The 15,044-nt window shown below is 46.2% G+C and overlaps 1 protein-coding gene across 3 annotated transcripts in view; it reads left to right on the forward strand.

Moving 5' to 3' along the window:
• The window catches only part of SHISA9 (shisa family member 9), a 283,111-nt gene extending 268,358 nt beyond the window's left edge, over positions 1-14,753 (forward strand). For 2 of the 3 annotated variants that reach the window (XM_027043223.2, XM_027043224.2), the window contains one exon: positions 7,123-10,011. In XM_027043223.2, the coding sequence (XP_026899024.1) occupies positions 7,123-7,502 (380 nt within the window). In that variant the 3' untranslated portion in view covers positions 7,503-10,011. Of the gene's footprint in view, positions 1-7,122; positions 10,012-12,847 lie in introns of those variants that run through there. The other variant, XM_053213060.1, reaches the window with a different exon arrangement.
• Positions 14,754-15,044: the final 291 nt, after the last annotated feature.

A 15,044-nucleotide genomic window follows, 5' to 3' on the forward strand; every position in this document is an offset into this window, starting at 1 on the left:
ATGCACTGGGCTAGGTGTTGGAGATACAGTAGTGAGCAGAGCTGATAATGGCCTCTACCCTAATTGGAGCTTATATTCTAGCCAAGGTAGACAGACAATACCCAAGTAACTAAGAAAGATAACTTGACAAAATGACACAGAGTTAAGAATATACAGGATGGGGAGAAGTGACAAGGGCAACTGGGGGTGGAGAGGGGTCTCTTTTGGCTGGGTCATCAAGAAGAATTTTAGGAGGAAGTGGCCTTTGATCAGAGAACCAAATGACAAGAGGGATGCAGATACGCAACCAAGAAGAAGAGCCTTTGGGCAGCTAGGACACAATTCAGTGGCTCTGATGTGTGGAAAAGCTTGGTGTGCTCAGAAACAGAAAGGACTCCTGTGCGAACTGGGTTGAAGAATATCCCTCCAAATCTGTACCACTCAGAAATTAGAATGTCTCCCCACCCTGGGAAATAGGGGCTTTGCAGATGTAATAAGTGAAGGTGAGGTCATACTGGATTCAAGTGGATCCTAATGCATTGACTGATGTCCTTATAAGAAGAGGGAAATTTGGACACATGGACCCACACACAGGGGATGGCCAGGTGGAGTTTGAGGCACAGATTGGAATGAGGCAAAAGGCAAGGAACACCAAGGATTGTGGCAACTATCCGAGGCTAGAAGAGGTGAGGAAGGATCCTCCCCTAGAGCCTGCAGAGGGAATATGGCCCTGCTGAGACTTTTTTCAGACTTCTGGAATCTGTGAAAGAATAAATTTCTGTTGTTTTAAGCCACCCAATTTGTGGTAATTTGTTATGGCAGCCCTGGAAAATGAATACACTTTGTGACGGGTTCATAGTAAGTGTGGAAGAGACAAGGGTGGACAAGTAGCCAGAGATCAGGTCGCGCAGACCTTGGGGCCACTGCAAATAACTTGGATTTTATTCTTAAGTGTAATGGGAAGGTTTATCACTTGCTTTCAGCCTATTCTTGGACCAAAGACCGGGGCCAGTGAGGAATAGCAAAAGCTTAGGTTGGTTGGGGCATTGCTTACCAGGTTAAATTCATCACCTGAGACCCAAGAATATCACCGAGTGGTCATGAGCTGTAGGAAGCTCTCATAAGACATCTTTGGCTCTGGGAAAGAAGGTAGGTGGGAGGCCACATGTTGAGACCCCCAGATGTGCGGCATGTTATGGGAACTGGTTCTTACCTTGACTCTCTCCATCCCCACGGAAGTGAGGCTCTATCCCACCCTGCACCTGTACAAGTGTCTGCTGCCAATTAAGGGAGAGACAGATGGAGGAAGGTACAGTTTAATATTACAGCCATGGTTCCTTCAAGTCAATGAGGCTTATTGGAAGGAAAGCACCTTTTTCATTCTTTCTTCCTCTTTTTAAATGAAGAAAAATCAAACTAGAGAGGGCCAATGTTGTTGAAAGGCTCACACATCTTTTTCTTGGTTGGCTTGTCAGCCATCTGCCCATGAGGTATCGGGGCTGATTAGGTTAATGCATTTATTAATGGGGCTTTCAAGGCTGTTCAATGAATCTGTTATTTCTTTCACAAGAGGAGTTTTGATAGACTGACAGGGACCATACGGCACAAAGCCAGGAGAGGCCAGGTAGGCATTTCTTCCCCCTCCGGAGCCAAGTTAGAGCAGACCAAAAGCACTGGAAAGAAAGTGTCACGAAAATTGCATTTCCTGGTTATGGGAACAGTTCATCTACCACCATCCACATTCTTGTTATTGAAATACTCTTGAAAATCACTGTTTGAGGAACAGTGTCATGCCCCAGGCAACAAATCTGTGCCATCTCTGTACTTCTCTCAAACACCTCAGAGTCTAGTGGAGGGAAGATGGTCAGACAAATCAATAGCTGTGAATGATACAGTGTTGCCTGCAAGGCGTTAGATGGTCTGGTGAGCCCCTGCCTTCTTCACTCTACCAAATTAGGCGTCCTGTCTGTTTCTTGAAGCTGCCACACTCCTTCCCACCTCAGGGCTTTTGCAAATGCTGTTCTGTATCAGTTATATACTGCTGCCTAACAAAATATCCCAAAGGACAGTGGCTTCATATAGCCACCACTTATCGGACTCGTAATTCTGGGTCAGCTGGCATTTCTTCTGGTTTGGGCTGGAGTGGCTGTTCTCAGCCAGTTTTACCCGGTATCTGGAGTCCGCTGGCAGGTGGGCTGATGGCTGTGTGGTCTAGGATGGCCTCCCTCAGTATCTGGCAGTTAGCAGGCTGTGGTTTGGCCTTCCTTCTGTACATGGAGGCAGGAATCCAAAAGCCTGGTAGCAGAAACTGAAGAACTCTTAAAAAAGCCCCAGTTCAGCACATGAGTGACATCACCATCATGCTACTGGTCAAAGCCAGCCATACGGGCAGGCCAGCTTCAAAGGATGGGGAAAGACATTGCACCTCTTGATGGAACCACAAAGTACTGTGGCCGTGTTTGCTATAAGAACCACATGTGCCCTGGCCTGGAATTCTGCTTCTGCTACTCTTTACCTCCAGCTGGCAGCTAAAGGCACGTCCCCGAGGGGGCCTTCCCTAATCATCCCAAATAGACCAAGTCCCCTTCTTAGGCCACTTCATAGGGCAAACGAGGCCAACACACAGGGTAGGTGGAGGGAAGTGAAGGGGGAAGGAAGAAAGGAAAGAAGGATGGTTGGTTTGGATCAATGCCCCCTTTGTACTTAGCAAGTTGCCTGGCACAGAGTGAGTGCTCAATAAATGTCTGTTGGAATTAATCCAGTTCTTTCATAAGCCAGGAGACAGACGAAATATATGTATCGAATAGTTCCTGCATTCCAGAACTATGCTATGTAGCTTATAGATCCCATATAATTTATTCCTCATAACAAACCTGATTTATCCCCATTTCACACAAAAGGAAATAAAGCTGTAAGAGGTTAAGTAACATTCCTGGGATCTCCTAAACACGGGTCTGTCTGATTCCAGAACCCCCAGATTCGTCTGCCCACCCCCCTCTTTCCCCCAGTACCAAATACTTTCTGTGGTCAGGGGCTCCCCAGTGCCAGGCTCACCAAGAGACCAAGTCAGGGTTGATTATGGAGAAGGTTGTAGATTCTCCATGTGGGACTCCATGACTCCTCTTAATGGAGGACTTTCCCCATCCCTGCACTGATCTGGCAAGAGTTGAATGTCTCTGTGACTTCTTCTCTTTAGAACTTTTTGAGAAAACATCACCTATCCCAGCTGTCGGGACACTTAGTGCATAATCAATTTTCTTGGTTTGTCAGACATGGGAAACCTTGAATACATTCCCTTCTCTGAGTGGAACTTAGACTACTCCATTGTGTGGAAAGAGGAACTGGGGAATGAACGATTCCAAATCATGACTGGGGACATAATGAGGGTGAGCGAGACTTTCATAAGAGACTCCTGGGAGGAATGGGGGAAGGAAGCTTCCACTCCCACGACTGCCCTGATATTCTATGTGCATTCATGATATTTTGCTCCTACATCGACTCACTGAATATTGATTGGGTACCTAATATCTGCCAGGAGGTAGGCTGGACAGTGCTTATGAAGTATTGGGAATCTGACCTGGACTTGTCCTCTTGGAACTGCAGTGGGAGAGATAAATAGTAATGAATGAAGTACATTAACAAGGGCAGAATGGTAACTATGATGCATGCCATGGAGAAGAGCCTATCATGGTGGGATCTGAGCTTGTTAGACATCCTAGAAGGGAAGGTGGTGGGAGGCGGCTGGAGAGAACAGGAGTGAGGTCAGAGGCCACTTCCCTTGAGTTCTCTAGGAAAAGCTATGTGCCAGCACTGTGCTAGACCCTAGAGCTGTGCCTGTGGTTTCATCTCTGGCTGCACCTTTAGAATCACCTAGGTGGAGGGGCCTTAAAAAAAAAAAAATCTGTGTCTGGGCCAGACCTGCCCAGAGATTCTAATCGAATGGTTTGGGGGAGCGATCCAGGGATCTGAATGCTTGAAAAGCTCTTCCCTGTGATTTGCATGTACTGCCAGGATTGAGAGCCCCACAGATGCAAAGATAAAGTCCCTGCCTTCAAAGCTCCAACATCTGGTTCCCAGACCAGACTTTATTATAAATATTCATAATACTGAATAGTTCTTCATAGCACTTACCATATGTATACTTTTATGCAATTTCTGAGATTATTTAGTCATCATCTGTCTCTGCCTACTAGATGCCCAGCTCATGAGGCCAGGGACCACATCTGTTTCTGATTCCTCCTTAGCTTTCCACTGCCTAGCACATGGCCCATGCCACTGTGTTGAATGGCTGCATGAGCAAATTGCTTGAGGAGGTTTTGGTAGATGAGGGACATGGTCACTTTGGCATTTTAGAATTAGGCCTCTGGCTTCAGTGTGGAGAATGGACTGGGTGGAGGCACGACACTCAAGGAAGGGAGGCCAGTTTGGTGGCTGAAGTGGAACAATGTTCACAGTTGGGGGTCAGGTGGACCGTGTTACAAGAGAAGCATTTGCACGTGTAGCTGGAAGGACTTGGTGGATTTATTAGTGGTAATAGAGGAGAGGAGGAGAGTGGAAGTCCGTGAATGCCACCGTGCTTCTGGCTTGAGTGACAAGCTAGTTGGCGTCCCCATTGGAGAGATAAGGAAGAGCCTGAAGAAGAACAGTACTTGTAATGATGATGTGTTCAGGTTTGGGCACTTGGAGTGGGAGATACCTGTGAATCTGTCCTAGAGGTACCTGGATACATGTTCCCCAACTAAGTCCAAGGGGGAGTATCAGAGCATCCTTCTGTTGAAACTTTATGGCATTGGAAACCTAGCACTTTCTTCTGGAAGGCAGAAAGATAGAGATCTAACACTGACTTGAGTTTAACTCTTGCCACTTCAATGCCTGGTATGGTGAGCATGTATATTCTTATCTTTAGCAGCAGATTCCTTTTGACAGTGACATTCCGTATCTTCAGACACCTCTAGAATTTATGGGAAAGGGGGACTTTCTCTTGAAAGACCACATCAGCCAGGAGTACTTACATTAACGAGGACAGAAACCCAACATAAACTGTATTAAGCCTGAAAGGTTAATATGTGGCTGCCTGGGGTACTGTGTTGAGTCTGAGTGGAGGCCAGACTGCCAGGACAGCACAAGTGTGATCCATGAGGGACATTTGCCACAGACACGGAGGGAGCAAGCAGGGCATACTTTTGTCCCCTTGGTCCTAAAACTGAAGCTTTCCCTCTACGGCCTTTCAAACGCATAAAATAATGTCTGTCGGACTTCCGTTCTCCCCTGGATTAGTCACTAGCCGTGGGTAACTTTTGTTCATCACTTCATATGTCTGAGTTTGACAGTTTCCTAATCTATCAAACAGGGGTTAAAGCCCCCATCTTTCCTACTCCTGAGAGTTGTTGAAAGAAGCCAATGGGAAAATAAATCTGGAACTATAGTGGCTTCCATGAATTTACATAAATTCACATGTCACAGTGTGAGATGTTGTGTGGATGAAAAAGCAGCAAATATCTTTCATCCCCCAAGAGATGGAAGTTCAAAGGTTTATTGCTAAGAAATACATTTTATGTTATTTTTCTTATCTATTTTAAGTAGTTGCTACACCCAGCATGGGGCCCAAATTCACAACCCCAGGATCAAGACTTGAACACTCCACCGATGGAGCTAGCCGGGCACCTCCACTAAGAAATAAATTTTCAAAGTGTAGAGCACCTTATAGTAAAAGAATTGGAAGAGAACATAAAATAAAAGATCTCATAAAATTATCAAATAGATAAATAAAGAGGAAGGAAGGAAGGAAAGAAAGAAAGGGGGAAGGAGGGGAGGACAAGGGAGGGAGGAAGGAAGGAAAAGAAAGAAAAAAAAGGAAGGAAGAAAGAAAAAGAAATCATGCTGGAGATAGTGTGGTGAAATGGTGTGGAAGTTGGTTTAACAATTTTGTGGCATAGCTAGCAATATGTATCAAGACGCTAGATAATATTTACACCCCGTGGTCATGTAATTCCACTTCAGGTAATTCATTTCAGGGCCGGCTAGTAGAGATTTCAGGCTTTGCGGGGCCACACGGTCTCTGTCACATGTACCCAAACCCACCACCCTAGTAGAGCAACAGCAACCACAGACGGTAGGTAAGTGAGTGGCTGTGACTGTGTTCTTGTAACACTTTATGTACAAAAATAGGCAGCACCCACATCTGGTCCAGGGGCTATAGCTTGCCATCATCAGATGTAGATTAAGAAAATATTTTTAGAATTATTCTAAATGCAAAATTCTAAATACAAAGAGAGCTTTAGTCTTGAAGATTCTTATTTCAGCTTTATTTATGTCAACAACAGTAGCAAACTTCACTGTTCATCAATGGGAGGATCGATTCATTTTAGTAGTTCTACCCAATGAAATATTATGTACACATTAAAATGTTCATTAGTGGTTTGTAGCAACACGGAGAAATGCTTGATAGAAAGTTATGTGGAAATTAAGCCGTGATTTATAATGATAATTAGCTTGGAAGGGGCTAATATGTAAATGCTTCACACACATCGTATCATTTAACCCTCTGAACAACCCTATGAAATATATATACACACACACACACTTCTAGGAGATGGTGGAGTTGGGGTTTGAACACAGGCCTGCTTAACTGCTAAAAGGCATCAAACACGCTAATAGAAATCCCAAATTAAACCGCGTTTACTGAGAAAACCAGAGGAAAAAAACAGCCAAGTGTTGATTTCGGTGGTCTTGCATGGTGGGTGACAGACACGAATATTTTTCAAGATGTTCACTCTTTCTCCTAATGAGAATGCATGATTTTAATAATGAAACAACACTTGAATTTCGTAAAAAAGCCAAGGATGTACGCTAGGTGCGCCGTGGTGGAGAAGTGTTTATCTGGGGGAGATCCAGAGTTTCCGTTGGAGATGCCCTTACCTTGTTGGTCCTGATCTTGATTGTGAAAGAAACATGAGCCTCTTTCCTTCTGTCCTCCTTCCTTCTGTCTGTTCCAGATGGAGTTTCTAGTGTGTGTCTCGTTTGGACTGTTGGCCCACTTTGATGCTGTGCTCTGGTACCCTTGCCAATCCCTAACTCTCTTTCTCTCTCCTTTCTCTCCCTCTCTCTTGCTCTCTCCTCCCCTTCCACGTCCGCCTTGGACAGCCGACAAGGTCAATGATGACTTCTACTCCAAGCGACGGCACCTGGCCGAGCTGGCCGCCAAGGGGAACCTACCTCTGCACCCAGTAAGAGTGGAAGATGAGCCGCGGGCCTTCAGCCCTGAGCATGGGCCCGCCAAGCAAAATGGACAGAAGTCACGCACCAACAAGACGCCCCCACATCCCCTGGCCTACAACTCCACCACCAACTTCAAGGGCTGGGACCCCAACGAGCAGTCTCTCCGGCGGCAGGCTTACGGTAACAAGGGCAAACTTGGCGTAGCCGAGTCGGGCTCCAGCGACCCCTTGGGGACTCGCACCCAGCACTACCCACCCCCACAGCCATACTTCATCACCAACAGCAAAACAGAAGTGACTGTCTGAGCTTTCACTACAGGAAGCATCCTGGAGACCATACTCAACTGAGAGGCAAAAAATATCCCTGGCCCACACCCTTCCTGCCCTCCCCGACATGCTCCCTCATGCCCTGACTCCCCATACCAACCGACCATAAACCTGCTGGCGACGCGGAATCATGCTTTTCTTGGGTCATGCCTAACACGTGTCGGCGGGCAGCTGAGCAAGGCCGAAGCAGGGATGTTCAGCAATACAGCAGAGGGGAAACTGAGGCACGGCTCTTTCGACTTCGGCCCAAGGTGGCCGACTCACACGCCCAAACCGTGGGGCTGATTTTTTCTTTTCCTCCTGACTTAAGACTGAAATCCATGATGACGAATTAAAAGTAGCACAACTTAGAGAAATTGTCCATTCGAGCACATATTCCATTTACCACGCACTGTCTGTTTCCAGGTGAAAGAGCTGGGGGTGTGGGGAGAGGAGAGCGTGGAGGGTACGACAAGAGTGTACTTGAGAATATGAGCTGTTTGGGGAGGAATCTGTGTGCATTATAAGTGTTTTCTAATCCCGAGAAGTAGTGACGTGGAAACACGCTTTTGACGAGCGTGAGACAGTCCAACCCTTCTATTTATAGTACTTTTCATATTGTCAATGTTGGAAGCAAAAAACAACACACACTTGAACTCACAAGGAATAAATAAGACCCTGAACCCACCAATAGTGATGAGAAAGAACGTTGTAGAGAAGTCCCGTAAAGACCATGACCATGGACACGGGAAGGATAGGTTTTTATGGCTGGGAGAGGGTCCAGAGGGTGTTAAATAACTTTTTTCTTAAAAAAACAAAAACAAAAACAAAAAACAAAACAAAACAAAAGAACAAAGATAAACGAATACAAGCCCACTACAAAACAGACAAAACGGCAAATCAATTTTTGTCCCAAATCCTCGCGACTTAGGAAACAAACAATGGCATCAAGAACAATGACACCAAAATTCACGGTTGAAAAGTCGACAAGAGGTGAAAAGGGGGCCCCCTATTTCCTGCCTTGCCTCCGAGACAAGAAACACAGAAACCAGTCCTCCATTAACTGTCTCTCCCTGACTGCCCTCAGCCCTTGCCACCACCGCTGCCAAATTTCAGCTGCTTTGGACTGAAAATGTCGTAAGCGTGGGTGGTGCCTTCAATGTGTTACAGTTTAATGACAGTCTTGTTACCCAAGTGCAACCTGTGTTCTCTTGGCCTCCCTCCCTCCTGTTTCCTGCAATAATAGAAGATGTTTCTATCCCCCCAACCCTTTGTCGGTGAGCCCACCCATCACACACTCTGAGGGGGCTGCTGTGATGTCAGGGGTACCTAAAGACGAAGACACCCCCCCTTTCCTCCCACCCTGTCACCACTAGTCCTCCCTTTATCTAGCCCCCCCAGGCCTATCAAGCATTTCTGGGTCTCGTAATTCCGACGGTCCTTCCAAACCACCTCCCCAGATACTTCCATGAATTTAGCTCCCACCCGGAATTCCCTGAGGTGGTTTTTCAGATGGGTTCTCATAGCCAGTGGCCCTTGGGTATCCCAACAAAGCCAATGTCCCTGCTAGTTTTGTTTAGTGGAAGCCCAAAGAGGAGAGTGGAGACACAAGAGATTTTGATTTTAGGTGAGAAGTTTTCAACCAGTCCCTAATGGCCTTAGCCAGTTAATAGGAACCTCCAAGTGACAGCCCCCTGCCCATCTACCCCCACCCCCCCAGCTCTTCTGGTGTCAGAAGCTGCACATGGTGGTCCAAGAAGACTCAGAGAATTCCCCAGGATGGCCACGTGCAGAGTTCTGCCTCACCCGTTTGTCATCTCGGGCATCATGGAAGCAGGGAAATCTGGTGTTTATTCGCCTTCTCATTCCCAGCTGATCTGGGGACATTGACAACGCATGGTATCTCTCTGGGCCTTGGCCTCCCATCTGAAACACAGGCAGTTGGGGCTAGATCAAGCTTTTCAAGGTTCTTGGATAGCAAAACCTCTGCCCGTTAAAAAAGAAAGAAAAAGAAAAATCATCCACAGATGCCAGTATCGAAGATCCTCATTTATAAAGTGGTTCTGTGCTGAACAAAGCAGGGCTGTCAGTGGCGGGGCGGGGGGCAGATACAGTACCCACCTTCTCAGCCTCTTTGCCAGGATCCCAGCACACCCCAGCGTGGAGTAAACACCGCCAAGCTTGGTCAGTGTTTTCTTGATGTTAGTTCCAGGTACTGCAGTGTGCTTTGGCATCCCTGTGTGTCTCCATCGCGGTATCTAAAGGGATTCATTCTTAATACCTCGAATTTCTAAAAGGAAAACTCCCTCTCATGATTCCAAATAGAAAAGCGGTATCGATCACCCTAGATAGAAAAGAAGGAAGAAAATAAGTACAAAGGCAGCAAAGCAACAGTTGTTAAGCTCTAGGTAAATCGTGTTACCTGTGGAAGGGTCTGACTCTAGAGCCAGGCTTTGGGATTGCGCACATGCACTCTCTCTCTCCCTCTCTCCCCCTCTCCCCCTCCCCCTCTCCCCCCCCTCTCCCCCTCCCCCTCTCCCCCCTCCCCCTCCCTCTGTCCCCCTCCACCTCCCTCTCCCCCTCCCTCTCCCTCTCCCTCCCTCTCTCTCTCTCTGTCTTCCCTTCTCACACTTCTCTCTTTTCTTTTCTTTCTTTTTTCTTTTCTTTCTTTTCTTTTTTCTTCTCTTCTCTTCTCTTCTCTTCTCTTCTCTTCTCTTCTCTTCTCTTCTCTTCTCTTTTTTCTTTTTCTTAATTAAAAAGATGAGCATGTTAAAAAGCTCTTGAAGATCTACCGGCACCCAGTGGAGACATTGTACTCCCACGGGACTCCATCAGAGTCTAAATGGAAAGGAGCCGATTCCCTCTGTGACTGGGTGTTAGCCAGTCCTCTGTCCACATGCTACGACGAATCATTTTGCATTCATGAGTGGCGCACAGCGCATACTTCAGGAAATGCTGGTGGGCTTCTCTGGGAGGGTCCCCCCAGCTCCAAAGTGCTGGGGGTCTGGTTTCCCTTTTTATAGCTCATCTTGCCCCCTGCCCTCAACTCACTTGGTGTCACCTTTATCCTGACCCCGATTAAGGACCTTTCTTGGTCTCTGCAACTACAGAATTTCCTTTTTCCTCCGTGTTCCTTCTCTTCTGAGTCAACTGCATCCTGCGAATTGTGTTATTTGGGGTTCTGGGCAGGAAGGTGACTGTGTGGTCAGTAAGATGTGGCAGCGGACGACTGAGAACATATCTTCTAGGTCTCATTACCTTTCAGGAGGCTTTGTGAGCAGGGACCGTTGGACAGGGAGGTTTATTCTTTGGCATCCTCTAGGGAGGGTGGATCAAACTCGTGGTACTGAGGGAACTGTGGCTGCCATGTGTCAGCAAGAATCCTGTAGCTAACAGTGGGGACCTTAGAAGAGAGAAGCCAGAACAAAGCAGAGAGTCGCTCCCTGCCTCAGCCCATGCCCTGGCATCAGCCTCTATTTCTTGCCTTTAGTTTATGCCCAACCCCCAACCCAACAGGACCAGAGTCTGACTTCCCCTTGCCCTCCCAGAGTATCTCAGCCTCCATTCACCTTGGGCTCTGCCTGGCACCCCCACCTAAGTCCCCCAGTTTTCCGTGTAAATGGAGCATATTTTATGTGCGAATATTTTAGTAACCTTATGTTCTGCAAGTAAACCTGTGTTAATATTCGTCCACAACTGCAGAGTTTATGATACCAATAACACTTCCTACAATGAAGAAGAAGAAAAAAAACACATTTGTTTGTTTTCTAAGAATGTTTATTTGTAAACATGTATTCACTATATTAATATGAATTTCTTACCTGGCAATAAAACTGATTATATGTGATGCTGTTGGGGTTGCCCTGTATGTTTTGTCCAAAGTTCAGGAAAACAAACAAACAACAAAGGTTAAGACTAGTGCATCACCAAAGTGGTAATTTTACTAAGAGTTTCTTGTGCACACACCAAAAACTTTGCAGACGGGGAGCACTCAAACCAAAATGTGGAATAAGGCTGAGAGGTATATTGTTGGAAAGCAGCTAAGTAGTGTGGAGACAGTGATTGTTTATTTTTCACAGTGACTGGTTCACAGAATTTTCTTAACTGAAAGAGAACTGGTTAGTGGTTACCTCGTATCAATCTTGGGGAACAGCAGGTTTGGCTTAGGATTTTCAGAGGTATCAGCAAGAAGCAACCCAGGTCAAGTAAGCCTTGGTTGTCTTGCAAAAGAAGGTAAATTAAGCTTTGCCTGTGTGACTAAGCTGGTTTTGCCTGCTCAGGGAATTTTCAACTCGGATCTCCGTTTGTGTTTAACACTTTTTAGGATCCCACATCCTAATCTGAACGGGATCCCACCAGGGACTACCAGTGTTACCACAGAGAGCTAAATCTTTCATACGTACTCAGGATGCATGGGTAATTGTTACAGGTAAAGGATGCTTTTGCTTAGTAGCAACTTACACAAATTTTCCTGAGACTTTTTTGTTTGAAACCTTTTTGGTAAGAGTCTGTGTCTCTTAGGTTCACTTCCTGCCTTCAAAAAATACACCATTGCTAGGTCTCTTTATAATAGGGGATTCTTCCCCTATTTGTTAAATTTTACTTCCTGCCTGGCTTCTGTTAAAAGAACAGAATAGTGTTAAGGGCATTATTTCAGTTGGAAATGTTCAGGTAGAAACTTGCCTTAATATGGTCCCACTGGAAAGGGGATCTGAGAAAAGTTGATTTGAGAGATGAAGGGGACACCAGTAGGTGGGCAGGTGAGGCAGGAAATGGGAAAGAGCCAATAGAGGATACTTTCTCATGCCAGCTCCCACTATGAATGACTGGAGTTTAATGCTGCAGGGAAATCTGGGGGTGGGGTGGGGAGGGTGTAGAACACACACTCAGAATCATCCCACCCAAATGCAGATGGAGCTGGGCTGTATACACACCAACTCCCATCTGACACCATTTGAGCATTGCTTTCAGGGACTGTTAATAATTGGACACTCGCGGGCTCTCCTGAGTGGTGGCAGAGAGATTTTCGAGTCCTGGAGAAAGGCCCAGGCACAGAGATGCCCCTGTTGGTAACTGGAAGTCAGCCAGCCACTGGGGGAAGACACAGGGAAGAGGCTGGAGCTCTCTGTAGGGGGCTGCTCAGAGCCAAAGCTCTGAGGTCTGCTGGCATGAAGCTTCTCTCTGGATGCCTAGAGGAGTCGCCTGTAGGGGACGGGACCACAGTCTGCAGTCTGAGCTAGGGTTCTTGCCTTGGGAGGCAGACAGGCTTCATTGGTCACAGGGTCACTTGGCGTCTCCCAAAGTAGATCTCATGGGCTCTCTCTCTCTTTCTCTCTGGGGCATAGCTGTGGATACCAGAGAAGTCTGGATGGCAGAGGGTGCTTGCCTCTCCAGTGTTCAGGAACTCTTCGGAGGTGGAGTCACGGACAGCATGCTTCACAGCCCCACGGATGCGGTGGTAGGACAGAGATCATGCCTCTGTGGAGGGCGGGGAGGGGGGACAGTGACAGACTCTCCCACTAGTGAAGCTGCTTGGTCACAACTCAAAAACAACAACCACCACATAAAGTATATTTGTAGAACTCTCATCACATGCCAAACAGTGTTGAGGACTTTGCGTGCGTTGCCACATATGATCCTCACGACTGAATAAGGTGGGCAGTGTTGGCTTTGGAGGTAAGTTCTACTTAGCACTTGAGTAATTTTGCCCCAAGGGATTTAACTAGTAAGCAGTGGAACTGGGCTTTGAGTTCCAGAACTCATAAGATGCTTTGATTCCTATAGAGTAGTTGTCACTGGGTTGAGCAAGGGAGTCAGTGGGGAAACTTGATAAAAAAGCTGATTCCCAAGCTCCTCCAACCAAGATGAAGTGGGTCTGAATGGGGACCCAGGATTCACTGTAACAGGTGTTCTGTCATCACAATGCAGTAGCCCCCTGGACCTGAAAGGTGTTGCACCACATTTGCCGATCATCCAACATCTGTGGGCTCATTCTCTGGGACCCGGGATGCAGAAGGAAATGGAATGGAGGTGTGTGCTTCCAAGGAGAGGGCCCCTAACTAACCCCTTGGCTTCATATCTAATGTTGGAAGACTGTGTCCCATACAAGATGAAGGACTGACTCCGGAAGAACTGGTTGCTGGTATTAATTCTTACGCTCATTTGCCATGTGCTCTGGGGCCTGAAACTAGTGCTCTTCAAGACTCTCTTTCTTCATCCCAAGAAGGCGGAGGTTGGGATAGAAAAATCTCCATTCCTACTCTCTCACTTGATTGGGTCATTTCCCCCTACTTCTCACTATGGCATTTGATATAGTCAACGGGATTAAGTCCTTTATCATTTCCAAAAGTTTGCTCCTGGATGAACAGGATTTTGCTGCATGTAATGATAATTATTATTGTAGAGGCTTCTATGCCATGAGCACTTGATAGGTACTTGGCTTTATGCTTAGGGATTTCCATTGCTTTAACAGCTATGGACTTAATGACAATAGTTCTTTTTCATGCCATGGATTCCTTTGGCATTCTGGGGAAGCCTGCAGATCCTTTCTCAGAATAATGATTTTAAATGCATAAAATGGGGGTGCCAGGTTGGCTCAGTGGGTTAAGCCTCTGACTTTGGCTCAGGTCATGATCTCTCAGTTTGTGGGTTCGAGCCCTGCGTCAGGCTCTATGCTGACAGCTCGGAGCCTGGAGCCTACTTCAGATTCTGTGTCTCCCGCTCTCTCTGCCCCTCCCTCCCCATCAAAACTAATAAATATTAAAATTTAAAAAAAAATAAATGCACAAAATGAAATACATGGAATTACAAAATAAGCCCATCATCTGGAAATGCAACATGAAAATATTTTAAGGACCTACATGCGTGATACAGTAATATATGTGATTTGTAACTATTGCATTAAATGACAAGATCTAATGACAGGTGTCAATGTAGTGACAAGTACAAACAACCCTTTGAGCTATCTGTTACAAGTGTACATTGAAGTGACAGCATCCGTGATTCTATAGGTGACATAGTCCCAGGTCCGTGCTAATATCATGATGGTTTTTTGCCTATGTTTATAACTGAGGGACATACAACATTTCAGTTAGAGCCTAGTGAAAATAAAGATGTTACTTTTTACCATCCAAGTCCCCAAACCCACGGAATTCTACCCACAACTCCACTTGAGGGTCTGTGGGTCTAGGTGAAGCACCCAAGGGCTAGAAAGACTCAGAGCTCCTTGCTTTTCTCACCATGCTTCGATTTTCTCATCCTTCAAGTAGAGATAATCATAGTATCTCTTTCATTGGCTGTTGTGAGAAATAAAGTAATAGATTCAAAGACATTCATGAGTTCCTAGTAAACACTCAGGAGTTATTTCAGCTCATTCTATTTCAGCTCATTCTATGACAATCCTATGAATGGTTTTTTATTATCCCCCACTCCCAGAAGAAGAGACTGAGGCTCCGAGAGGTTACACTTGCATAGAGAAATAGCAAGTCAGTGACAGAGTGTACTGAACCCCAGATCCTTCTGGTTCACCCTCAAGCTGTTGGT

Source organism: Acinonyx jubatus, chromosome E3, assembly GCF_027475565.1.
Source record: "Acinonyx jubatus isolate Ajub_Pintada_27869175 chromosome E3, VMU_Ajub_asm_v1.0, whole genome shotgun sequence".
Classification (NCBI taxonomy): domain Eukaryota; kingdom Metazoa; phylum Chordata; class Mammalia; order Carnivora; family Felidae; genus Acinonyx; species Acinonyx jubatus.